We start from the raw sequence: 27,805 nt of genomic DNA, 5'->3' as shown, positions 1-27,805 counted from the left end.
CACTGCAGGTGGGGGAGGGGCAGGGGTGCCACGGATGGGAGAGGGGCAGGTGTGGGGATGTTGTGGATGGGTGAAGGGTTCCGGAGGTGCTGTGGGATGGGAAGGGGCGGGAGTGCCGGGGGTGGGGTAGGGGTCCGTAGGCGCCATGGGTAGGGGAGGGGCAGGTACGGGTGGTGCGGCGGATGGGGAAGGAGGTCCGGAGGTGCTGCAGGTGGTGGAGGGGCAGGTGCGGGGGTGCCATTGGTGGGGGAGGGGTGGGTGAGTGGGGGACCGCGGATGCTGCGGGTGGAGGGGGGCAGGTGTGGGGGGAGACATATAAGGGGGGTGGATGGTGGAGGGGACCTGGAGGTGCTGTGGGTGGTGAAGGGGCGGAGGAGTGGGAGCCGCGGGTGGTGTAGGGGGTCTGGAGGCACAGCGTGTGGGGGAGGGGTGGAGTGCCGCATGTGGTGGAGGGGAAGGTGCGGAGGTGTGGTGCATTGGGGAGAGGTCTGGAGGCGCTGCGGGTACTGTACCTGCCAAAAAGGTAGTTGGAGGGTATGCAGTAACAGGGCCAGGACAGGGGTGACAGGGTCAGAACAGGGTTGACGGGGCCAGGACAGGGGTGACGGGGCCAGGACAGGGGTGACGGGGCCAGGACAGAAATGACAGGGACAGGATAGGGGTGACAGGGCCAGGGTAGGGACGGCAGGACCAGGACAGGGGTGACAGGGCAAGCACAGGGGTAACAGGGCCAGGATAGGGGTGGCAGGGCAAGGCCAGGGGTGACAGGGACATGACAGAACACAGGGCACGGGAGAGATTGGTATTAGGGACAAAACAGTGGTGACAGACAGATGTGTCTTACCGGAGTCACTGCTGCTGGCTGCTGCTGTTCCACTCCAACCTGTTGGGATCTGCTGCTGGTGGAAACTTGGCATGGCTGACTCTCTCAGGCTGGAGTCCTGCTTCCTCTGCCTGTCCGCATCCCTCACCCCCTCCTTAGTCACACACCGCAGACCTCGCGCAGCTGCCGGGCACTGTGGTAAGGGGAGACTGGGAGTGACTGGTTAGCCCCCAGGAGACGCTGCGGCTGGAGGGAGGAGGGGGTCATAGCATGCACGCGGCACGGACCTCGCGGCTGCTGGGCACTGTGGTAAGGGGAGACTGGGAGTGACTGGTTAGCTCCCAGGAGATGCTGCGGCTGGAGGGAGGAGGGGGTCGGAGCCTGCAAGCAGCTCGGACTTCTGCAGCGCTACCCGCCGGCTAAAGTGTGTGAAGGAGCTGGGCGCACTCCACTGCGTGTGGCAGCGCTGCAGCTAGCGGTGGGGTTGCCGGGGCTGGAGATAACAGAGGCAGTACGGAACCTGCACAGCGGCTGGTGCCCCACAAAACTGCAGCTAAGAAGTGTGGAGTGTGCCAGAAAGTGATGCTCCTCCGCGTCAGAGAGACCCTGCTGAGTATGCTGATGTGGGGGGTCAAGCACACAGTGAGCCGGAGCCCGTCTGTCTGTACGGCATACCCCCTCACACACCCCCATACATCCCAAATGTCCCGATTTTCGCGGGACAGTCCCATTTTTTTTGGTCTGTCCCGCTGTCCCACCCGTGGATCGCAGTGCCCCCGGGGGGGGGGGGGGGGGGGGGGGGGCAGTTGGAAAGCTCCTGTACTCGCTGTTCTGCTTAGCAGAGCAGCGGTGAATAGTGGAGACAGAGAGAGAGGGGGCATCAGGGGTTCCAGCAGCAGAGCCGGATTAAGGGGGGGGGGCAGGGGGTACATACCGTTGGCCCCACAGTTTTAGGGCCCCCCCCCCCCCCCCGGCTCGAGTAGTTCTGACCCCAGCTCAGAAGCTCCCCCGTCCTGCCAGCAACAACGGCAGCATTGTGCTACAGTCAGCACACGCTGCTGCGTATTGGCAGGTCTGTGGTGTTGCAGGGAGGCAGCAGTCTCCCTGCTTTCTTCTGCCTGTGCGGGTGTGTAGGGGGGAGCGACCACCTCCTCTGGATTTAGCCCTAGCTAAGGGGCCAAAATTCCATGAAAAAAAAAAATCCAGGAATTTGCATAAGGGGGCGTGGCCTCGAGTCCCGCGATTAGGTCACGCCCCCACCCCCACACCAGGCACAGCAATGAGATAGGGCTCCCCTGTCTCAAGTGCCCTGGCCACCCTGACTCATAATCAGCCCCTGGGGGCATGCCAGCAGCTCACAGAGCGCTGGGCAAGCCCCCTCACTGACGAAAACGGGGGCCCTCCCGTGAAGCCACGCCCCCTTTTCGCCGAGTGTGTGTCCCTCCTTCTGCCTGAAGAAAGCTCCTGAAGAAAGCTGGGAGGTATGCACCCCTGCCTGTGCCATGCCCATACTATCTGCTTCTAGTCTCCTGTAGATTTGGCCAGATCTGTGACTCATTTGACTAACTCCGCCCAGTGTTGTGACTCCGCCCAGCGTTAGCAAATGAATCACAAAGTCACAGATCTGGGCTATTATATAGGAGATATATATATATATATAGCAAGGACAGAAGCTCCATTACTGTTGTATACCTTATATCGGGTGGTCTTCAGTATGCCGACTGACGGGATCCCGGCGCACAGTATACCAGCGTCGGAATCCCGACAGCCGGCATACCGACACTTATTCTCCCTCGTGGGGGTCCACGATCCCCCCTGGAGGGAGAATAAAATAGCGTGGCGCGCGTAGCGTGCCACCGTGCCCGTAGCGTGGCGAGCGCAGCGAGCCCGCAAGGGGCTCATTTGCGCTCGCCACAGTGTCGGTAAGCCGGCGGTCGGGCTCCCGGCGCCGGTATGCTGGTCGCCGGAAGCCCGACCGCCGGCATACCATACTGAACCCCTTATATCAACCTGCAGTATCTCCTCATTTATTCCTGCTCCCAACAGTTTCTCCCCAGTGCTCACTCCCTCCACAGCCTCTCCCCACCAGTGTCCCCGCTAGTCTTCCCTGATCCCCCACAGTCTCTATCCAGTATCCGCCTCCCTTCCCGCAGCCTCCCCCCAGTGTCTCCGCTCCCTCCGCAGCCTCTCCCAGTGCCTGCTCCGCCTGCAGCATCTTCACAGCAGTCTCCATCTATGGGAAAATAAAATGGCCCGTCAGGGGTTTCCAGACACTCGGATGCCACCCCTGCGTGTGCCAATGTTGAGAACTGCGTTTGATAACTTCCACCCTAGGAGAATCTGGCATAAAAAAGAAATTGCCTCTTTAAATGTCATGGGACACTGGCGCAACTTATGTGAAAGTCTGAATAATGCCTGCGCGTGTGGACGTTTGCACATGAGAGTCCCATTTCAGGCACATAATGGGGGTAATTCCAAGTTGATCGCAGCAGGAATTTAGTTAGCAATTGGGCAAAACCATGGCCCTCATTCCGAGTTGTTCGCTCGCAAGCTGCTTTTAGCAGCATTGCACACGCTAAGCCGCCGCCTACTGGGAGTGAATCTTAGCTTCTCAAAATTGTGAACGAAAGATTCGCAATATTGCGAAAAGACTTCTCTGTGCAGTTTCTGAGTAACTCGAGACTTACTCTGCCAGTGCGATCAGTTCAGTCAGTTTCGTTCCTGGTTTGACGTCACAAACACACCCAGCGTTCGCCCAGACACTCCTCCGTTTCTCCAGCCACTCCCGCGTTTTTCCCAGAAACGGTAGCGTTTTCTCACACACTCCCATAAAACGGACAGTTTCCGCCCAGAAACACCCACTTCCTGTCAATCACATTACGATCACCAGAACGAAGAAAAAACCTCGTAATGCCGTGAGTAAAATTCCTAACTGCATAGCAAATTTACTTGGCGCAGTCGCAGTGCGAACATTGCGCATGCGCAATAAGCGGAAAATCGCTGCGATGCGAAGAAAATTACCGAGCGAACAACTCGGAATGACCACCCATGTGCACTGCAGGGGAGGCAGATATAACGTGCAGAGAGAGTTAGATTTGGGTAGGTTATTTTATTTCTGTGCAGGGTAAATACTGGCTGCTTTATTTTTACACTGCAAATTAGATTGCAGATTGAACACACCACACCCAAATCTAACTCTCTCTGCACATGTTACATCTGCCTCCCCTGCAGTGCACATGGTTTTGCCCAATTGCTAACTAAATTCCTGCTGCGATCAACTTGGAATTACCCCCAATATTCTTCTCATTGTATACTTTGAGTGCCACAAAATAATGCCATGGGGGGTCATTCCGAGTTGTTCGCTCGCAAGCTGCTTTTAGCAGCTTTGCACGCGCTAAGCCGCCGCCTACTGGGAGTGAATCTTAGCTTCTTAAAATTGCGAACGAAAGATTCGCAATGTTGCGATAAGACATCTCTGTGCAGTTTCTGAGTAGCTCCAGACTTACTCGGCATCTGCGATCAGTTCAGTGCTTGTCGTTCCTGGTTTGACGTCACAAACACACCCAGCGTTCGCCCAGACACTCCTCCGTTTCTCCAGCCACTCCCGCGTTTTTCCCAGAAACGGTAGCGTTTTTTCCCACACGCCCATAAAACGGCCAGTTTCCGCCCAGAAACACCCACTTCCTGTCAATCACACTACGATCGCCAGAACGAAGAAAAAGCCGTGAGTAAAATTCCTAACTTCATAGCAAATTTACTTGGCGCAGTCGCAGTGCGAACATTGCGCATGCGCACTAAGCGGAAAATCGCTGCGATGCGATGAAATTTACCGAGCGAACAACTCGGAATGACCCCCCATGAACTACTTGTTGATTTTGTAATTTGATCTCAATTGTTCATTTGCAGCGTGAGTCTTATACATCGTCTCCTTATTTTAGGGCTCCTGGTACTTGGTGTGAGTCATTACAGTGCCTGCTCAGATTCTCGTAAACTTTTTACGGTAATGGATTGGTTGTTAGGTCTCCAATGTTCTATTTCATTTCTGCAAAGCTTAGCAGGTTGTAGTAAATATAAAAAACAAACCAATTGCTGTCCTAAAAGATGAATTAGGGAGATTATTTAGAGTTAATAAATGGTATAATTAGTAAAATGCTACCTGAAACCGGTAACATCTGTTATAGCCGCTATTCACATAGGTGGTCATTCCGAGCGGATAGCTCGCTAGCTGTTTTTAGCAGCCTCGCAAACGCTATGCCGCCGCCCACTGGGAGTGTATTTTAGCTTAGCAGAAGTGCGAACGAAAGGATCGCAGAGCGGCTACAAAGTTTTTTTGTGCAGTTTTCGAGTAGCTCCAGACCTACTCAGCGCTTGCGATCACTTCAGACTATTCAGTTCCTGTTTTGACGTCACAAACACGCCCTGCGTTCGCCCAGCCACGCCTGCGTTTTTTCTGGCATGCCTGCGTTTTTTCGAACACTCCCTGAAAACGGTCAGTTGACACCCAGAAACGCCCTCTTCATGCCAATCACTCTGCGGCCAGCAGTGCGACTGAATCGCTTCGCTAGACCCTGTGTGAAACTACATCGTTTGTTGTAATAGTGTGTCGCGCGTGCGCATTGCGCCGCATACGCATGCGCAGAAGTGCCGGGTTTTTTGCCTCATCGCTGCACAGCGAACAAATGCAGCTAGCGATCAACTTGGAATGACCACCATAGTTAACAGCGAATACATACGTTTCCCCGGCTGACTGGATGTCGGCTGTCATGATCCGACAGCGGAATCCCATTAGTTAGTGGTGCAATTTATCATTAAAGTGATGCCGGCATCCGATGGGCTGTCCCAGCGATGCCTTGCCCCATTAAAACCGCTTTGGGCGGTGTTTGTACAGTCCAGGTTGCCGGGGAGAGATTATTATTTATTACCAGTTATTTATAGAGCGCACACATATTCCGCAGCGTTGTACAGAGAATATTCGACTGTTCACATCAGTCCCTGCTGTGTCCATATTCCCCACCACACACATACACGCAGGTTATTTTATTGTTGGGAGCCAACTAAACTATCAGGATATTTTGTGGGAGGAATCCGGAGTACCTGGAGGAAAGTTCTATTTAAGATGGGATGTTGCCTATAGCAACCAATCAGATTCCAGGTATTATCTTCTAGAAGGTGCTAGAAACATGAGAAGAAGAATCTGATAGGTTGCTATGGGCAACATCCCATCTTAAATAGAACTCCCATCTTAGTAAATTTACCCCCAACCTGGATACAGAATGAATATGCAAACCCAGTTTGGGCCATCATATGAATAGGACCTTAGACCTCAATGCTGTGAGGCAGTAATGCTAACCATTACACAAACCGTTGACCGAGTCATGTGGCGTGTCATGTCCCCACACCGCCTCCTATATTAAGCCACGCCACCTGCCAGTACTTTCACTTATAGGCTAATTCCACCTGAATTCATTTTAAACTGAATGTTTAAAAATGGCATAGATAGAGTGTCACTTATCTGGGTCCTAGTGTTGATCCAATCCAGCGACTTACTCGCTTCCTGTCACTCTCTGGTCATTGCCCCATTAATGTAAACAACTCTTTACCATATATTTTACTTACAGAGGCAATTACACAACATTGGGGGTCATTCCGAGTTGATCGCTCGCTAGCTGTTTTTAGCAGCCGTGCAAACGCTAAGCCGCCGCCCACTGGGAGTGTATCTTAGCTTAGCAGAAGTGCGAACGAAAGGATCGCAGAGCGGCTACAAAAAAAAATTGTGCAGTTTCAGAGTAGCTCCAGACCTACTCCTAGCTTGCGATCACTTCAGACTGTTCATTTCCTGATTTGACGTCACAAACACGCCCTGCGTTCGGCCAGCCACACCTGCGTTTTTCCTGGCACGCCTGCGTTTTTTCGAACACTCCCTGAAAACGGTCAGTTGACACCCAGAAACGCCCACTTCATGTCAATCACTCTGCGGCCACCAGTGCGACTGAAAAACTTCGCTAGACCTTGTGTGAAACTACATCGGCCATTTTGAAAGTACGTCGCGCGTGCGCACTGCGCAGCATGCGCAAAAGTGCCTTTTTTTTTTTGCTTCCTCGCTGCGCAGCGAACATTTTTAGCTAGCGATCAACTCGGAATGACCCCCACTGAACAGGAGAATATGCGTGTGGAGGAAAAACTGTAACTGTAGAGAAAGATACACGATTACGTGTTTCCGTGTTGTTGTTGTCACTGACGTTAACGTTGCTTTAACTCATATTTTACTTTTAGGAGCAATTAGAGAGCAACAAGCAGCAGAAGGTGCGCCTGGAAAATAGACTCCAGTTCCTGCAGGTGAATTATAGACTCTTGCATTCTACACTGAGGCTTGTGGGAATTGCACACTGAGATTACATCACAGTGGGCGGATCAGTATGATATCCCGACGGTCAGCAAGCCAACGCCGGAATCCCGACAGCTGGAATACCAGCGGCGAGCACACCGTGTCCCCTTGCGGGACCTTCGGGCGCCACACTAATCCATTTCCTCTCTGGTGGTGGCGTGGATTCTGGGTCCCGGTTGGGATTTCGACTGCCGACATTTCACCGGGTGTCGGTATTCTGGCATCGGTATCCTGACCGCCGGCAAATTGACCGCATACCACAGTGTACATCATGCTACGCTAGTTGGCTTAGCATTAATTGTGTGATTGCACTCTGCCCAGCACAGTCTGACGGAACATCACAGATAATTGAATCTGCCACTATGAGTAATTCCCCCTGCTGGAACCCTTGGTGAGTTACTGTATGTATGGAGAATCTATACATAGTACATACCCTCCAACATTTTACACTCAAAAACCGGTACAAATTAGGAAAAGGGGTGTGGCCACAGTTAAAGGGTGTGTGACCACGCCCCCCTTTCCTATACTTTCAATGGAAATTTAGTGAGTAAATAATCGGTACAAAGCCCTTTTTGGCTGGTACAGACCATAAAAAAAAATGGTACTGTACCGCCCAAAAAGGTACAGCTGGAGGGTATGCATAATAAGGATGCACGCCTAAACAGATAACACACATCACGGCTCCCTAGGGCTGGTGGCAGAGAGCCACACATCGTGGCTATTGCATGACAGTGGAGGACATATCATCCCCCCCCCCCCCCCCCCCCCACTAGACCACCAGGGTTACTTCTGCCAACAGGGCTCTGTTATTAATAATGAATATTATTTACCCCGGGGTTAACGGCAGAGGGGGCAGTTAGGCTCTCCCCATTAGCCCCACAACTGTACTCAACTCCGCCTCTCTCTCCTCGCTCACTGAGACTTAAAATCCATTCTGCTAATCTAATACACATTATTAATAATAATAATAATAATATACTGTACCCTGGTTATTTTGTCAAGGATGGTCACGGCTTCAAGCGTCCTGATGAGGGTAACAATTCCACCCAGAACTGGAGTTTCAGAAGCTAAACAGAATGTTACTTACTTGCCTTCCAGCGTTCTACCCAACTGACCATACCGGACATGGGGGTAAATTTACTAAGGTGGGAGTTTTTTAGAACTAGTGATGTTGCCCATAGCAACCAATCAGATTCTACTTTACATTTATCAAGCTGCTTCTAGAAGATAATAGATAGAATCTGATTGATTGCTATAGGCAACATCACCAGTTCTGAAAAACTCCCACCTTAGTAAATATTCCCCTTGGTGGGAAACCTCCAGCGGGCTGGGCTGTGTTTTCTAGCATTGCGTTACACTGGAGAAATTAATACTGATGTTTATACGCAGCTCATAAGGTCCTAGTGACTTCTGTTTGAGGGGAAACGTGTGCTTTCATTGGCTGAACTCAATCGTGACACTGTGGGCAGGATGTACTAAACATCGCTTCCACGGTGCGGTACATCCCGCCACTTACCGCCTCTATACTAATCGTATATGTTCTTACATATGCAATTAGTACCGCAAAGGACAGCTCTCCCGATAAGAGAGGCAGCCACAGGGGGTGCTGGGAGGGATCCAATTGGATCCCTTTCTGGGCAAAATGTGGATAAATGCCCATAGTCTTCGCATTCCGGTGCTTAGTACACATGGAACTGCAGCCAAAGTCAGAAGTTTTGGGGTTTTGGACGCATTTTACCTTTAGTACATCCCGCCCTGTAACTTTAGAGAAAGATACATGATTACGTGTTTCTATGTTGCTATTCCCATTGGTGTAACACCTCTATAATATACACTTTACTTTTAGGAGATATTAGAGAACACTGAGCAGGAGAAGATGTGTCTGGAAATGAAACTCCGCTCCCTGCAGGTGAATGATAGACACTACACATTAGGCAATTTCACTGAAAGATATGAACGATCTCGTTCATTAATGAACGACATTTCGTTCATATCTTTCAGTGTGTAGGCACCAACGATGAACAATGCGCGGCCCCGCGCTCGTTCATCGTTGGTGCCGGGTCGCTTATACGTGCCGGCCAATATGGACAATCTCGTCCATATTAGCATGCATTGCTATGGGGCTGGGTGACTTCACTCCCACCGTCACTCCCCCCCCCCTTTCCCGCCGCCGGGTTGCCCGTTGGCCGTATCGGCCGTCGGGCGCCACGGCAGCATATCGCTGAATGTGTAGGGCCCATAACGCTAAGGTATACCTCCCAACTTTATAGCCGGAGAAAGAGGGACTTTGGTGCGGCGTAGCCACGCCCGCCGGGAAAAGGGGGCATGGCCTCCGGAAAGGGGGCATAACTTTGCTGGAGTGTCGCGATCGCGAGCCACACCCCCATTTTTCTCACTGAGGGGGCGTGCCCAGTGCTCTCCCTCTGTCTCCCGGTAAATAGATGCTGTGCGCATGCGCTCAGCGTCTATTCACCGAGCAGCGAGTGATAGAGCCTCCCAACTGCACCCCCACCACTGCGGGACACTGTGGCCCGCGGGTGTGACAGCGGGACATTCCCAAAAAAACGGGACTGTCCCGCGACAATCGAGACAGTTGGGAGGTATGACTAAGGCCTGTGTGAGTTGCCAACTAAAGTTACCTCAGGTGTCTCCAGTGGGTCTAAGGGTCTCGGTGGTTCCTTGTACAGCGCAGTCCGACACAGTGTAAGAGTGATTCCGGGTTCAGTATGAGTTACTGATGGACAGGATGCTGGCGGTCAGTATACCCAGTGGCGTCACAAGGTGGGTGCGGGGGGTGCGGCCCGCACCCGGGTGTGACACCAGAATGTGGGCTCCTCCGCAGTGACAGGGGCCGGGTGCTGCAGTGTGAAAGTCTGCTACAGTACCCGGCTCCTGCCATAGAAGAGGAACCGACAGCACTGGGAGTCTCCGGGGGCAGCCCAGTACAGCCCAGCATCTCCGGAGATGAGGGCACGCCCCTTTATTTATGGCCACGTCCCCTTTTTGCCGTGAGCGCCACCCCTGCGCGCTGGGATATCAAGGGTGAACACCGGGTATCACCACACCTGGTGACGCCTCTGAGTATACCAACAGCGGCATCCCTTTCATCAGAATCCTGACAGCCCCCCCTTTGGCCCCCTAACACTCACCTTACCCCTACCCTAATCCTCCCTTGTGGGTGCCTAACCCTACCCGCTTGGTGCCTAACCCTCCCTTTCCCACTGCCTAACCCTAACCTCCCTTCCCTACTGCCTTAACCTAACCCTCCCTTCCCCACTGCTTAACCCTAACCCTCCCTTCCCCACTGCCTAACCCTAACCCTCCCTTCCCCACTGCCTAACCCTAACCCTCCCTTCCCCACTGCCTAACCCTAACCCTACCTTCCCCACTGCCTAACCCTAACCCTCCCTTCCCCACTGCTTAACCCTAACCCTCCCTTCCCCACTGCCTAACCCTAACCCTCCCTTCCCCACTGCCTAACCCTAACCCTCCCTTCCCCACTGCGTAACCCTAACCCTCCCTTCCCCACTGCCTAACCCTAACCCTCCCTTCCCCACTGCTTAACCCTAACCCTCCCTTCCCCACTGCCTAACCCTAACCCTCCCTTCCCCACTGCTTAACCCTAACCCTCCCTTCCCCACTGCCTAACCCTAACCCTCCCTTCCCCACTGCCTAACCCTAACCCTCCCTTCCCCACTGCCTAACCCTCCCTTCCCCACTGCCTAACCCTAACCCTCCCTTATTAATTTATTTATTTATTAACAGTTTCTTATATAGCGCAGCATATTCCGTTGCGCTTTACAATTAGAACATCTCTTCCCCACTGCTTAACCCTAACCCTCCCTTCCCCACTGCTTAACCCTAACCATCCCTTCCCCACTGCCTAACCCTAACCCTCCCTTCCCCACTGCCTAACCCTAACCCTCCCTTCCCCACTGCCTTACCCTAACCCTCCCTTCCCCACTGCTAACCCTAACCCTCCCCCACTGCCTAACCCTAACCCTCCCTTCCCCACTGCTGAACCCTAACCCTCCCTTCCCCACTGCCTAACCCTAACCCTCCCTTCCCCACTGCTTAACCCTAACCCTCCCTTCACCACTGCCTAACCCTAACCCTCCCCACTGCTTAACCCTAACCCTCCCTTCCCCACTGCCTAAGCCTAACCCTCCCTTCTCCACTGCCTAAACCTAACCCTCCCTGTTTGTTGCCTAACCCTAACCTCCCCTTCTATGGGGTAAATTTACTAAGATTCGTATTTTCCCGTTTGAGGTCAAAGTTCAATCACGAATGACATCGAAAGTGTAAATATGCAACTTTTTGAATTGATTACGACTAATTTACTAAGCTGCCGTATTCTGCATTTTCGGTTTTTCCGATGTCAATGTCATTCGTTTTTTTAGGCAGTGTATTACGTGAGTGACTTGTAAAACACTGCCGACTTTAATACAATGAATCTCGGCCGGATCTGAGAGATCCGTGCAGGGCTTTATTGTCACTTTGTAAAAAAAAAAAAAAATGTTTAAACTTAAAAAAAAAATTGCGTGGGGTCCCCCCTCCTAAGCCAAACCAGCCTCGGGCTCTTTGAGCCGGCCCTGGTTGCAAAAATATGGGGAAAAAATTGACAGGGGTTCCCCCATATTTAAGCAACCAGCACCGGGCTCTGCGCCTGGTCCTGGTTCCAAAAATACGGGGGACAAAAAGCGTAGGGGTCCCCCGTATTTTTGAAACCAGCACCGGGCTCCACTAGCTGGACAGATAATGCCACAGCCGGGGGTCACTTTTATACAGTGCCTTGCGGCCGTGGCATCAAATATCCAACTAGTCACCCCTGGCCGGGGTACCCTGGGGGAGTGGGGACCCCTTCAATCAAGGGGTCCCCCCCCCCAGCCACCCAAGGGCCAGGGGTGAAGCCCGAGGCTGTCCCCCCCATCCAATGGGCTGCGGATGGGGGGCTGATAGCCTTTGTGAAAAGTGTTTGATATTGTTTTTAGTAGCAGTACTACAAGGCCCAGCAAGCCTCCCCCGCAAGCTGGTACTTGGAGAACCACAAGTACCAGCATGCGGCGGAAAAACGGGCCCGCTGGTACCTGTAGTACTACTACTAAAAAAATACCCCAATAAAGACATCACACACACACCTTGAAAGTATAACTTTAATACATACATGCACACCAACATACATACATACTTACCTATGTTCCCACGCAGGTCGGTCCTCTTCTCCAGTAGAATCCATGGTGTACCTGTCGAAAAAATTATACTCACATAATCCATGGTTGAAGGCTCCTCTGCTTGTAATCCTTTTGTAATCCACGTACTTGAAAAAATAAAAAAACGGATACCCGACCACGAACTGAAAGGGGACCCATGTTTTCACATGGGACCCCTTTCCCCGAATGCCAGAAACCCCCTCTGACTGATGTCTAAGTAAGTTTCTTCAGCCAATCAGGGAGCGCCACGTTGTGGCACCCTCCTGATCGGCTGTGTGCTCCTGTACTGTCTGACAGGCGGCACACGGCAGTGTTACAATGTAGCGCCTATGCGCTCCATTGTAACCAATGGTGGGAACTTTCAGGTCAGCGGTGAGGTCACTTTCGGTCAACCGCAGACCTGAAAGTTCCCACCATTGGTTACAATGGAGCGCATAGGCGCTACATTGTAACACTGCCGTGTGCCGCCTGTCATACAGTACAGGAGCACACAGCCGATCAGGAGGGTGCCACAACGTGGCGCTCCCTGATTGGCTGAAGAAACCCACTTAGACATCAGTCAGAGGGGGTTTCTGGCATTCGGGGAAAGGGGTCCCATGTGAAAACATGGGTCCCCTTTCAGTTCGTGGTCAGGTATCCGTTTTTTTATTTTTTCAAGTACGTGGATTACAAAAGGATTACAAGCAGAGGAGCATTCAACCATGGATTATGTGAGTATAATTTTTTCTACAGGTACACCATGGATTCTACTGGAGAAGAGGACCGACCTGCGTGGGAACATAGGTAAGTATGTATGTTGGTGTGCATGTGTGATAACCCACTAGTATTAGGTATGCAAGATCTGCAGTCACTGTGTATAGTACATCACCCTTACCTTGCCCCGGCTGGTCATGGGTTCAGGCACAGTTACCAGAGGGTCCCCTGAAGAATCAGGTCTTTAACTACAAGTACATTGTGGGTGTGGACTACAGGTGTCGGTGCAGCGCATAAAGAATTGGGCGCCAGCCCATCTCAGATAAACAGCATAAAGTTTATTCAAACATCAAACAGGGAGATTGCAGGGATAACCTGTGAACACTCCTCCAGCACAAAGCATAAATTACAGTGGATCACACATCAGGGCACCTCCTCCAGCGCATCGCTTAGTCGCAGCGGCATATACATGGCAAACAGCATTACGTACCAGGGCATTCTGTGACCAGTAGTGCTACACATTAGGTGACCGTCTCTCTCTCTCTCTTACTGAGGATTCTTTTCCTTGGGGGCGCTTACTCACGCCGCGTGGCTTTCCGCCCACTTCACCCAGATACCTCTCGAGATACTTTTCCATGGGGGCGCTTACTCACGCCGCGTGGCTTCCGACCACTTCACCCAGATACCTCTTGAGACTCACACCATTAGCACACTTTTCTCCTGGCATCACCCTTTCACTGGATTCTGCATACTGCTGCTCTCACACTGCGATGTCTCCCTCTGTCATCAAGTGCTTTGCTGTGGCTGGCATCACTCCCCACCTAAACATGTGGGGAGCCCTCACTGGGGCTACATCTTTCTGGCTAAATCCACCTCACTTCTGCTCACTCTCCTCACTGACTGTCCTCCCCAGGCTGCTGCAGGACAACCTTTTTATAACCCTGCATTCCCAGGTACACATTCTATCTGGGATTTCCCGCTCTGTGTTTCCCGCTCTCAGTTTCCCGCTCTGAGTCTGCAAATGAGTGAGTCATGCCCTTTGCATTTTGCAGACTAATCTGTATAGCTATGAGCTGTGCTGTTAACTCCTTCTGTGCTGCAAGCCGTAGGCTGCTGGCACAGTGCTATGCAACTCCAGCAAACATTTTACTTTTATTAAAGTCATGCTGGCACCTGTAGTGCCACAGTTGATTTGGGCTGCAGTTTCCGGGTATCACACATGTATGTATTAAAGTTATACTTTCAAGGTGTGTGTGTGATGTCTTTATTGGGGTATTTTTTTAGTAGTAGTACTACAGGTACCAGCGGGCCTGTTTTTCCGCCGCATGCTGGTACTTGTGGTTCTCCAAGTACCAGCTTGCGGGGGAGGCTTGCTGGGCCTTGTAGTACTGCTACTAAAAACAATATCAAACACTTTTCACAAAGGCTATCAGCCCCCCATCCGCAGCCCATTGGATGGGGGGACAGCCTCAGGCTTCACCCCTGGCCCTTGGGTGGCTGGGGGGGGACCCCTTGATTGAAGGGGTCCCCACTCCCCCAGGGTACCCCGGCCAGGGGTGACTAGTTGGATATTTGATGCCACGGCCGCAAGGCACTGTATAAAAGTGACCCCCGGCTGTGGCATTATCTGTCCAGCTAGTGGAGCCCGGTGCTGGTTTCAAAAATACGGGGGACCCCTACGCTTTTTGTCCCCCGTATTTTTGGAACCAGGACCAGGCGCAGAGCCCGGTGCTGGTTGCTTAAATATGGGGGAACCCCTGTCAATGTTTTTCCCATATTTTTGCAACCAGGGCCGGCTCAAAGAGCCCGAGGCTGCTTTGGTTTAGGAGGGGGGACCACACGCAATTTTTTTTTTGAAAAATTATAACATTTCCCACCCCTTCCCACTGATAAACATGCACGGATCTCATGGATCCGTGCATGCCTATACAAACACGGGATAAAAAAGCAGGTCTGTTTTTTTTTAGCACTTTTTCACGATTTGTATTTTAGCACGGCAGTGTTTGGCTATTGTCGGCAGTGTTTTGCACTTTTTAGTAAATGACCGATTTCTACCAAATTGCAGGCGTATTTGACCGATGGTGTATTGATTCGTGATTTTTTCCTAGGACTTCCAAAATATTACGAATGCCCTCATCACTGCCGTGATTTTTGCTTAGTAAATTACCGAGATGACACTTTGAAGAAAAAACGGCATCTCGGTCAAAATCGGGACCTTAGTAAATATACCCCTATGTGCCTAACCCTAACCCTCCCTCCTCGGTCCCTAACCCTAACCTTCCCGTGCCTGCACCCAAAGCCTAACCCCCTTTCCCCCTTTTGCTGCCTAAACATATCGATGGCCAGGATCCCGTTCGTCCCCTTGATTCCTTCTGGAATCCTTAGAGAGTTAAATATTTTTGCCAGCTCATTATATTGATGCCTGAAACACATATAGAAATCCAGTCACCTAAATGTCATTGTATCCCTTAAAATAAAATAACCCTTCCCAGCAGCTAGAGACCAGGCAGTCATCCGTGGCTGCTATTGGGCCAGCACCGAGGACACTGGAGGTAGCTTACAAAGCACAGCGCACACAGCACAGCATTGGGGGTTACAGTTTGTCTGTCACTCTAGAAGGTCCGCCCAGCACGCATCAAGGGGCACTGCAATCCCACACTCTGCTGAAGCGCCTCCGCAAATTACACACAGGTGCGTACTTGCAGCTCAGAATGCTGCCGGGAAATCACATTTGCACACTGAGGGTAAGTGTAATGCCGCATGTGTGTGCTGATGTATATGCATTAGGAGCCGCTCAGGATTAGGCGTATTATGTGCAAGTTTGCTACAAGCAGCAGGAAGAGACATTGGATGTTCTTGTACAAGTGTCAGTGTGTACTGTATGTGTTACTGACATACACGTTTCCTGTTTTATATGTCCGCTTGCCAGCTAAAGCTTAACAAGCTGAAAGAGGTTCTGGGCCAGGAGCCGCCAGCACCAACATTTGAGGTATGAGAAATAGGATTAGTCTCAGATGTACAATTCATAAGCAACTACTAGGATAGGGGATGTAATTAGTAATATTCACATGTGAGATGTGTAATCTGCTTGTGTTTGCGATAGACGACTCTTAAGGTGTGTACACACGGTAAGATATTTTCTTCCGATTCTGACTATATAGTCAGAATCGGAAGAAAATATAGTGCAGATCGCAAGGTGACAGTCACCTTGCGATCCCGATCCGATGCCGATGCGCGGCCCCGCGCGGTCGGCATCGGAAGAAAAAATAGGCTGTGCAGGCAAGTCAATCCTGACTATCTCTATAGAAGAGATAGTCAGGATTGAAATCGCACATAGCCAGCATCGCAAGCACAGTTATTATGTGCTTGCGATACTGGCTAAGTGCCGACCCGGCCCCCTGTCGCACGGTGAGAATCGGATAAGTCCGAATCTCACCGTGTGTATGCACCCTTACAGTAAATCAATTTAGTCTGCAGAGCTGTAGCTAGACATTTTAGTGCCCTGTGCCAGAAAGAGAATCGGTGCGCCCAAAAAATATGGGGTAGATTCTCCCATTACGTCAGGTAGAGACCCTTACATACATTACGCCAGGTAGAGCCCCTTACACACATTATGCCATGGTAGAGCCCCTTATACACATTACGCCATGTAGGGACAAGTTACTCCAGGTAGATCCCCTTATACATATTACGCTAGGTAGAGCCCCATTACACACATTACGTCAGGTAGATGATCCCCTTACACACGTTACTCCAGGTAGATCCCCTTGCACACGTTATGCCTGGTAGAGCCCCTTATACAGGTTACGCCAGGTAGATTTCCTTATACACGTCACGCCAGGTAGACTTCCTTATACACGTTATGGCAGGTAGATCCCTTTGTATACATTATGCCAGGTAGAGCCCTTCTAGAGCCCCTTACACACATTATGCCAGGAAGAGCACTTTACAAACATTACAACAGGTAGATTCCCTTATACACATTACATCAGGTAGAGCAGCTTACATCCCCCCTCCCACCTTTAGGGTGTAGTGTAGTGTAGTGTAGTGCAGTATAGTGTAGTGTAGTGTGTAGGCACTTACATTATTTCTCCTTTCTACCTGCGCTGCTGCCGGCTCCTGACCCGGAACTCACTGCCTCTGTACACTGCAGGAGAGAAGTGGCCCATTGTATCCTATGGGCTACATTTTGCGGGATGTAGTACCGGCAGGGTTCCCCAGTAACTCTCCGCCAGAAATATGCAGTGTACATGGCGGTGACGATTGCCGCGCATGAGCAGAGGCCCGGACACCACACTTGGCACATCCCAGGTATGGGCTCCCTTCGGAGCCCCTGTCCCTGCCCGGGCCGGGTGATAAATGCACCCAATATGATCGCATTATGCAATGCGATCTGTGCCCAGGATTGCATTGCAGATGCGATCATTGGTAAATGGGCACCTTAGACAGATACTGTAGCTTCCAGTGTTCTCCACAGAAATTTCCCAAAGCTGGGCGTCACCATGAGGCATCGGGGAAGGGTGGACGGGACACACACTGAGGAGGAGACCAAAGACCATGGAGGCACGAGTGGACATAGCCCCATTACAGGAGGCAAGCAGCCAGCAGCCCACTGCGCACCCTCCCCTTCTCCCACCCGGCATCCTTCTCACTGCCCTGTGGGCTACAGGCAGGAGAGGGGGAGCTTGAAGACCCGCAATGTCTGCAGCATGTCTCCAGTGCAGGGTAGGCTGGGACAAGGTGGAGGCGGGGCAGCTGGGATCCTCTGGCTAGAGCAGCCCCACTCAGTGAGCTCCTCCACTGCCCACAGCACCCCCTGCAGCCCGGCACCAGCACATTGCAAGCCAGACTGACGCCAGGTGGTGTAAACAAAAAATGCCACGTGAAGCGTGGCTACATAGATAATGTTATTTATATATTTATATATATATATATATATATATATATATAATTTTATATTACAGCCATTCTTCATTGAACATTTGTTTTTATTTTAAACTAAATCTATTTAATCTTTAATTCTAGGATGACACTAAGTGCGTCAGTATCCAGACCGGTTATTAGTTACATTGTTTTTGAACGTTAGAGTTGGAGAAAATAAACTTCTTTTTTTTAAATGACAATATGTGTATGTTACTCTACTTCTTCTTTTATTATGTCGCTTCTTAACATAAGTGAGATCTGGGGAATTTAGAGTTCAAGTCAACACCTTGAGCTCTTTGTCCTGTTCCTCAGTCACGCCATTGCTGAGCAATGTGGCCGGGCGTATTATCCCGCTGACAGAGGTCACCACTATCAGGTAACACCGCTGGCATGAAGGGGTACACTTGGTCTGCGTATGCTGTAGGTGTAAAAGGGACATCCACATGGATGGCAGAACCCAATGTTTCCAGCAGAACATTACATAGAGCACCGAACTGCCTCCGCCAGCTTGCCTTTTTCCCATAGTGCATCCTGGTGCCATCTCCTATCCAGGTACACGACGCACACACACCCGGCCGTCCACGCCTGATTCATCAGACCAGGCCACCTCCTTCCATTGCTCCATGGTCCAGTTCTGACACTCACGTGCCCTTTGCCCTTTCTAGTTGTTTTGGAGGCGAACATTGCTTAGCATAGGCACTGTTATGTACCGTAGCTGCCCTGCGTATACTGGCAGTAGAGGTTTTCCTATCACTTTGCTGGCCCAGTCTGAAGAGAATATACACCCAGTAGTGGATCTTGCTACGGGCACACAGGATTTTTGCCCGGTGCGCCGCCTTTCCGGAGGGCGCCGGCGCCATCCGGAGGGCGTCGCACCATGGCAAGATCCGCTACTGTTTGGCAGTGCCCCCCGCTGTGAAGGGAACTAGACGCTACCCGTCTAGTTTCCCTTCGTGGAGAGGACCTTTGCTGTGCGGTGCGCGATGACATCATCGCGCACCGCACAGCATTGTGGGACTGGCACAGACGCTAGGGGTCATAATTGACCTCTAGTGTCTATCTATGCTGTGCTATGGGAGAGACGTCATGACGTCTCTCCCATAGATCCGAGGAGCGGCTCCGGCGGAGGTCTGCAGCGGTCGGGAATCAGGAGCGGGGATAGTAAGTATTAATTTTTTTATTTTTTTTAATGTAAGCAGCGCTACTCTACAGGGGGCACAAATGGAGGCACAACTCTACAGGGGGCACAACTCTACAGGGGGCATAACTGACCACACGCCTGTATGAAGCCACGCCCCTATTTTCACCCAGGGCGCCACAAGGGCTAGAACCGGCCCTGTATACGCCCACGTGACTCCACTAGACAGCTCATGCTTGTGCAGACTTTCCAGAAGTAACTTATTAAAAATAATAAAAAAAATGTTAAAAAGTAAAATTGGACAGCTAGTGATCACAGAAAACGACTTTGGTCCTGATTCCGATTTGTACTCATCTGAAGACTTGAGTCGTACTGCGCAAGTGCCAGGTTACCCCTGCAATGCGGCTCGCTGTGAGGATTTAATCGCAGAGAGATTGACGGGAAGGGACCGGTTTTTTTTTGGGGTGGGGGTGTAGCAGCAAAAACGCATACCACGTCCTTTTTGGGGGCATATGTCTGCATCCAGCTGCAATCATGTATGCAGAGAAATATGCCATCAGCGTCGATACTGCCATGGCCTGTCTGTACACCCATAGACTCACTCATTTCTGCGCCGATGCTGCGTACAATATGTGTGCGCGGTTGCTGAGGACTTTGCGATAGTTCCAGTGCGCGTCTCTATTCTTTTCTGGGCGGCTGCTTCACCTGCGTTGGTTTGCATGTCCGAAGGCGTAAAAATTGCACCTGCTTAGGCTTTTGCATACAATTCGGAATGAGGACCTTTGTTTGCAGAATAAAGCACGTTCCTTTATTTTGGTTAGTTGTCACCGTCCTGAGACAGAACAAGCATTTTGTTGATACATGTATCATTACGACGCTTGTTAATTAGGATTACCAATGCACGGGGAGCTAATCTCTGACAAAAACCGCCAAATCTTATTGCAGAAGGGGGCTGCCGCCAGCTAAATATGACTTTGAGTTTGTTAACTTTTCTCACAAGCATCTAATTTAGGGGGTCATTCCGAGATGATCGTAGCTGTGTTAAATTTAGCACAGCTACGATCATTTACACTGACATGCGGGGGGACGCCCAGCACAGGGCTAGTCCGCCCCGCATGTCAGTGCCCCCCCCCTTGCAGAAGTGCAAAGGCATCGCACAGCGGCGATGCCTTTGCACTTCAAGAGTAGCTCCCGACCAGCGCAGCTTTAGCATGGTGGCCGGGAGCTACTCATCGGTTCCCGGCCCGCAGCGGCTGCATGTGACGTCCCGCAGCCGCTGCGGCCCGCCCCCCGTTTGGTCTGGCCATGCCTGCGTTGGCTGGACCGCGCCCATGAAACGGCGGCCAAACGCTGCCGTTCCGCCCCCCCCCCCCCCCACCCGCCCAGTGACCGCCTCTGCCTGTTAATAAGGCAGAGGTGATCGTAGCAGGCTGACAGCCTTCGGGCGCTGGCGCATGTGTAGTTCTGACCCGATCACACCACTGCGATAAACTGCAGCGTGCGATCGGGTCAGAATGACCCACTTGGTGCCTATGAAGAAGGTAGAGCCACGTAGGCAAACTGCTGATATAAAGTACAGTATGCAGGTTAGATATCCATGTGTTAATCTAATGTAATTCACTATAAGCCTCTTCTAAATGTTTTATGGTAAATGCACCGAATAAACGTCTCCCAGTAAACTCTTTCCATGTTTTACACAACTATTTTATTGACTGTGTTAATATTCAATGTGTTACAATGAGGAGATTGTTTTAACAGCACATTCCTTAATATTTAAATAATTCTCAGTTCAGGCCAGGTTCCATTCCCCGATGGACCATTCCGTATTAAACTCCATTTCTGTATCGCTCAGCATCAATATTCCTGCCATTAGACTGTTATTAAAAACAGGACAAACTTATATTGCGCACTCACATCAAGCAGCGCCAGACGTCAGGCGAGGGGAGTCTCACGCCTTTCACAAAACACAATCTGAAATGATCAAAAGCATCTGTGTCTTCACCGGACAGCGCAACTGGAATTATGTCCAGTGCCAAAAATGTCATTTACAGTATAGAGGATCTGTACGCGGGATTAGTCTAGGCAGAAGGTAACAGACTGAATGCGATCTGGAACTTACCGCCCAGGATCGCATTACAATGGGGCTAATTCAGACCTGATCGCTCCTGTCTGAACTGCGCAGTGCCTGATTGACAGGCAGAGTCAGTCGCTGGGCAGGGGAGGGGGTAGACCGGTGGCGTTGAACCGCCATTTTGGGGAGGGGGAGCGGTCCAACAATGCAGGCGTGCTCGGACCATGCGGGGGGGGGGGGGGGGGGGGCAGGCCGCGGTGGCTGTGTGACGTGACAAACAGCCACTGCGACCCGGAGAGCGACGGGTAGTTCCCTGCCAGTGCGCAGGAGCTGTGCTGGTAGGGAGCTACTCTTCAGGTTCAAAAGCATCGCCCTGCAGTGGGGCCCAACGGTGGTTTCCCCTGAACCCCTGTGGGCCAGTCCAACCCTTGCCATCACCTGTAATGAAACACCTTTCTTATCAATTAACTAGCTCACCACAGGTGATGGCAATCATACATTACCAGGAAAGTCCAGGAACAGAGCATTTTCTCCTTCATGGAGAGGGTCAGGTAGGCAAGTATGTCTTACATTCAGGTGTTACGTAATCATACCTCCCAACATGACCCTCTCCAGGAGGGATACAATGCTCTGCTTCTGGACTTTTCTCTTAACTTGTGATTGCCAGCACCTGTGTTGAACAGGTTAATGGATAAGAAAGGTGTTTCAGCACAGGTGATGGCAATCATAAATTAAGAGAAAAGTCCAGAAGCAGAGCATTGTGTCCCTCCTGGAGAGGGTCATGTTGGGAGGTATGGCTAATATTTGCGGCTAACCCCCGAAAACTAATAACAGCATATACAGTATTTTCTGATAATGGCACATACACAAATGTAATTTATTGGGAGCAAGTTTACCTATAGATACCCCCATTTTCTCCTGTGGCACTGCAGGAACCAGCATGCCCTCCTAATGCTGGTCCCATCCGTGCCTCTCAGAACAGCAACAAGAAGTTTGGTAACTGCTCTTTTCCAATTAGTATTGACATGCCGGTGCATTAAAGGGGGGGTTATTCTGATCAAGAAGCACTAGTACCCCCAGCACACTGGTTGACATCAGCAACAGGATTTGATAACTACATGGTGGTAGCAATTTCAGAGATCTTAGTTGCATACATTTGCAAAGGTCTGTGGTGTAACTACCACCCCCGCAGCATTGCTACAGACCAGCCGGAAATACACGCTGATGAAGGTGCGGGATCCGGTCTGAAGGTCGACACTGTCTAGGTAGACAATGTTTAGGTCGACCACTATAGGTCGACAGTCACTAGGTTGACATGGATGGACTGTCGACAGGGTTTATATGTCGACATGTGCTAGGTCGACAGGTCTAATTTTGATGAACCACACCCAAAGGTGCATAGGGGGGCTCATTTATCAACAAGTGATAAAACTGAATGATAAAACTCGTTGCGGATGATAAATGGTGCTCCAGCCAATCCGCTCCCAACTGTCATGTGCTCAGCTCATAACTATCATGTGTTTGAAAAATGACAGTTGGGAGCGGATTGGCTGGAGCACTATTTATCATACGCAACGTTGACAAACGGGCCCCTTAGTCATAAACGCTGCTGTTGCGTAGCAAGGCGCATAGCCAGATATATACTATTCTGCATATGGGCGGGAATATAGCGAGTAATTTACGCTCATGTTATCCCTGCATCAGCCGCTGCGTATTCTGAGTACAGGAATTGTCGGCACATGGAGTATACGAGTTACACATTACACTGTATGTATTGTATATACCTTTAATAATCTGTGCTTAGGTGTTGTTTCCAGTTATATTACAATAAATCAGAATAAAATGTGTGTATGACTGTCAGTGTAAATGTGTATGGTTCCGGCCTGCAGGGAGCAGTAGGTTAAATCCTAAGCTCTCCGTTCCAACCCCTGTAGGACGTTACCCTGGGTGCTATGGAAACGCACACAATGGAACCTCAACAAACATGAATGAGCGAGGTGTGTGCAATTCAGCAGGGTGCAGGGAGCTGTATAGCTAGTCCCATACGTATAGTAACACTGGGACCAGAGCAGCTTTGTGGTAACTTTACAGCCCAGTAATGAAACACGGATACAATGGCATCATGATAAAAGCTGAATGAGCCCCCTTACCTATCCCCATCTTTTGTATTGTAAGTGATGATGACTGCAAGAAAACTCATACCTGCTGAAATTAGATCAACTTCTGAAGAAAGTCATCAGCCCAGACCTATGTAAGTATGAGACGGTGTCTAAGATCCTCTTTATTTTAATAGAAACTGCCTGTCACAATGAATTTAAAGGACTCATTTATCAAGAAGTGATAAAACTGGTTGTGAATAATAAAACTTGATGCGTTTGATAAATGGTGCTCCAGCCAATCAGCTCCTGTCATGTGTTCAGCTCCTACCTGTCACGTGTTTGAAAAGTGACAGTTGGAAGCAGATTGCTGGAGCACTATTTATCATACGCAATGAGTTTTATCATCCACAACGAGTTTTATCACTCATTGATAAATGGGTCACTAAGGGGCCTATTTATTAACATTATTTTTTAGTAAAATAATGTGAAAAAACGTGTTAACATTATTTTAGTATCACGGAAATGTATTAAAGGGCATTTGGAGCCGTTTTCATGAAAAACTACTCCAAACACTTTAACTGTCATTTTTTTTTTTTTAGTAAGCCACATCGCATTCCCCATACTTATAATGGGAAATGCGATGTGGCCAAATTTACAAAACAAAAAATGTTAAAAAGCACCGCAGTGTGCCCTGTGATAATCTCGCCAGTTCAGGCTGGTGAGATCACAGGGCAGCACTGCGATGTGCACCCTTTTGCCCAGCTTTCTCTGCCCCAGGCAGAGAAAGCTGAGCAGGGACCCGGCAGTGTGATCAGCTATGTGTGTCCGATGGACGCACAAGCTGATCACTTGTAAAAAAAAAAAGAAAAAAAGTAAAAAAAAGACAACCCAAAACATATTTACCCCTTAGTATGAAAATCAGAGCAACTTGAAACGCGCCAACAAGTCATTGATGTGAGCTTTAGTAATTAAAAATGTTAATCTTTGTCTTTTAGTGTCCTTATACAGTATTGAAATATTATTGGTTGTGTAGGAATCAATAGTACAAGCAAAGCTGCATATACAGGGCCTGACTGCGAGTCCGATGAGTGTATGCATGCAGCAAATGTGCAGATGCGACTTTACACTTATATATGTATATCTGTCCTATTCTGGGTCAGGCTGAAGGTGTCCAGATCTATCTTTCCATGATAGAAGGCGTTTTGGGGTGGGAACTGGGCCATGATAATGCGATCACATGTAACCGCCCTGACTTGATAGGAGGACTGCGGCGCTACTTGTACTGCCGCAGTTCTTGTTATATAACTTTCCTAATGCTTTGCATGGGGAACCTTCGCCAGAGGTAGCCTGCAATGGCCAACGCTGGTGTCACACAGCGATCGTCACCACCGTAAGGGAAGGCTTGATATGTGGGGAGAAACCCTATATCTGGAGAAAGGGTCTGTTTTCACCGGAGATAGGACTTTTCTCCCTATAATAATTAGGTCCATTAGAATGATGACAGCTGCTCTCATGAAGTGATAGGAGACAGCAGCACAAACAGCATATGGCGGTATAGTCTGTGTATTACAGAGAGACAGGAAATAATTAGTGGTTCAATACGAGAGCTCCAGCCGAGGATGGGAATTTGAGAAGCTCCACAGTTATGAAACTGATGTGACGATTTGCCTCTGTCTGTATAAAACCTTGTGCCGACAGGCTATATATTTCACCGATGGATTGTTTTTCCGTACCGTCGTGACATATGGTGGAGAGTTCTCAATGTTTAGGATTGTTATTTATATCTGCCAACATAACACTAGATATAGAGGGTATACTTGATTTTAAGTTGCTAGATATTAGTTTATCACGTTCTCTGTGCCTAATGTTGGAAGACTATTCATGAAGCAGTGAAAAGTGTGGAGAAGTGAGCTAGTGGAGAAGTTGCCAATGCAGTAGCGGATCTTGCTAGGGGCACACAGGATTTTTGCCCGGGGCACCGCCACCATCCGGAGGGCGCCGCCGCCATGGTAATATCCGCTACTGGTGGTGCTCCCCGGTGCTGTGCTGTCACTGCTGTGCGGTGTGTGATGATGTAATCGCGCACCGCACAGCATTGTGGGATCGGCACATAGACACTAGGGGTCATAATTGACCTCTAGTGTATATGCTGTGCTATGGGTGAGACGTCATGACGTCTCTCCCATAGATCAGAGGAGCGGCGCCGGTGGCTGGAGACGGAGGTCAGCAGCGGTCGGGAATCAGGGGCGGGGATGGTGAGTATTAATTAATAAATTTTTTATTTTTTGTAAGCGTCACAAACTAGGGGGCACAGTACTGGGGCAGAGTACTGGGGGCACAAACGGGGGCACAGTACTGGGGGCACAAACAGGGGCACAGTACTCGGGGCACAAACGGGGGCACAACTCTACAGGGGGCATACCTGACCACGCCCTTTATGAAGTCACGCCCCAATTTTCGCCCGTGGCGCCGCAAGTGCTAGAACCGGCCCTGTGCCCATGTCAAACAATCAGCTGCTACTTATAATTCAAAGAGTGCATTTTATAAATGTTACCTCAACACTGATTGGTTGCCATAGGCAACTTCTCCACTGGGCACTTCTCCACACTTTCACTGCTTCATGAATAGACCCTTAAGGCCCAGATTTATCAAGGCCTGGGGAGTGATAAATTGCACCAACCAATCAGCTCCTAACTGTCATTTGTCAAACCAGCCTGTAACATGACAGTTAGGAGCTGGTTGGTTGGTTGGTACTTTATCACAGTGCAATGTATTACTCTCCAAGACTTGATAATAAGCTTGCAGACTATCCTAACTGTCTAAATACAGAGGTTAGAGCAGGGATGGGCAATTATTTCAGCTGAGGGGCCACTTGACATTTCCTGTCAGTATCCGAGGGCCACATACAAAATAGCAGCTCCCCCCACTTGCCAAAAATATAGGGACGTGGCTTCATGTGGAAGGGGTGTGGGCAAAAAATAATACAGATTCATATTAGGCTGCACAATAGTCTCCATTATTCAAATTGCGCCACACAGCGCCACTTACACACATTACACCAGGTAGAGCCCCTTTTACACACATTACGCCAGGTAGAGAACCTTTTTTGCACATTAACATTTTATTTAGGATAATTATTGTGCAGCAAGCAAATTATCCAGTGTCTTATGGCCCCTGGGAAAAGGTGTGACACGGTGACAGAACACGGTGGGGGTGACACGGTGACAGAACACGGTGGGGGTGACATGGTGACAGAACACGGTGGTGTGACACAGTGACAGAACACGGTGGGGGTGACACGGTGACAGAACATGGGGGGTGTGACACGGTGACAGAACACGGGGAGGGGGGGTGACAGTGACAGAACACGGGTGGGTGACACGGTGACAGAACACGGGGAGGGGGGGTGACAGTGACAGAACACGGGTGTGTGACACAGTGACAGAAAACGGTGGGGGTGACACAGTGACAGAACATGGGGAGGGGGGGTGACAGTGACAGAACACGGATGTGTAACACGGTGACAGAACACGGGGAGGTGACACAGTGACAGAACACGGGGGGGTGTGACACAGTGACAGAACACGGGGAGGTGACACAGTGACAGAACACGGGGGGGTGTGACACAGTGACAGAACACGGGGAGGTGACACTGTGACAGAACACGGGGAGGTGACACAGTGACAGAACACGGGGGGGTGACATAGTGACAGAACACGGGGAGGTGACACAGTGACAGAACACGGAGGGGTGTGACACAGTGACAGAACACGGGGGGGGGGGGTGACAGTGACAGAACACGGGGAGGTGACACAGTGACAGAACACGGGGGGGGTGACACAGTGACAGAACACGGGGGGGGTGACAGTGACAGAACACGGGGAGGTGACACAGTGACAGAACACGGGGAGGTGACACAGTGACAGAACACGGGGGGTGTGACATAGTGACAGAACACGGGGGGTGTGACATAGTGACAGAACACGGGGGGGTGACATAGTGACAGAACACGGGGGGGGTGACATAGTGACAGAACACGGGGGGGGGGGGTGACAGTGACAGAACACGGGGGGGGGGGGTGACACAGTGACAGAACACGGGGGGGTGACATGGTGACAGAACACGGGGGGGTGGCATAGTGACAGAACACAGGGGGGTGACATAGTGACAGAACACGGGGGGGGTGACATAGTGACAGAACACGGGGGGGGTGACAGTGACAGAACACGGGGGGGGGTGACACAGTGACAGAACACGGGGGGGGGGGGTGACAGTGACAGAACACGGGGAGGTGACATAGTGACAGAACACGGGGGGGGTGACATAGTGACAGAACACGGGGGGTGTGACATAGTGACAGAACACGGGGGGGTGACATAGTGACAGAACACGGGGGGGTGACATAGTGACAGAACACGGGGGGGGGTGACAGTGACAGAACACGGGGAGGTGACACAGTGACA

The 27,805-nt window shown here is 50.6% G+C and overlaps 2 protein-coding genes across 8 annotated transcripts in view; both read left to right on the top strand.

Moving 5' to 3' along the window:
• The window catches only part of LOC134957356 (uncharacterized), a 56,291-nt gene extending 38,057 nt beyond the window's left edge, over positions 1-18,234 (top strand). For 2 of the 4 annotated variants that reach the window (XM_063939186.1, XM_063939185.1), the window contains 6 exons: positions 4,762-4,823; positions 7,097-7,159; positions 9,055-9,117; positions 15,607-15,802; positions 16,041-16,100; positions 18,137-18,234. In XM_063939186.1, coding sequence (XP_063795256.1) covers positions 4,762-4,823; positions 7,097-7,159; positions 9,055-9,117; positions 15,607-15,802; positions 16,041-16,051 — 395 coding nt within the window. In that variant the 3' untranslated portion in view covers positions 16,052-16,100; positions 18,137-18,234. The remainder of the gene's footprint in view (positions 1-4,761; positions 4,824-7,096; positions 7,160-9,054; positions 9,118-15,606; positions 15,803-16,040; positions 16,101-18,136) is intronic. The other 2 variants (XM_063939187.1, XM_063939188.1) reach the window with 2 other exon arrangements.
• Positions 18,235-23,221: 4,987 nt separating this feature from the next.
• Positions 23,222-27,805, top strand: part of UBE2U (ubiquitin conjugating enzyme E2 U) — a 90,127-nt gene continuing 85,543 nt past the window's right edge. For all 4 annotated transcript variants that reach the window (XM_063939179.1, XM_063939178.1, XM_063939182.1 and 1 more), the window contains exon 1: positions 23,222-23,494. The gene's annotated coding sequence lies outside the window, so the exon portion shown is untranslated. The remainder of the gene's footprint in view (positions 23,495-27,805) is intronic.

This window comes from Pseudophryne corroboree, chromosome 9, assembly GCF_028390025.1.
Source record: "Pseudophryne corroboree isolate aPseCor3 chromosome 9, aPseCor3.hap2, whole genome shotgun sequence".
Taxonomy (NCBI): domain Eukaryota; kingdom Metazoa; phylum Chordata; class Amphibia; order Anura; family Myobatrachidae; genus Pseudophryne; species Pseudophryne corroboree.
This window is presented reverse-complemented; position numbering and strand designations above follow the sequence as displayed.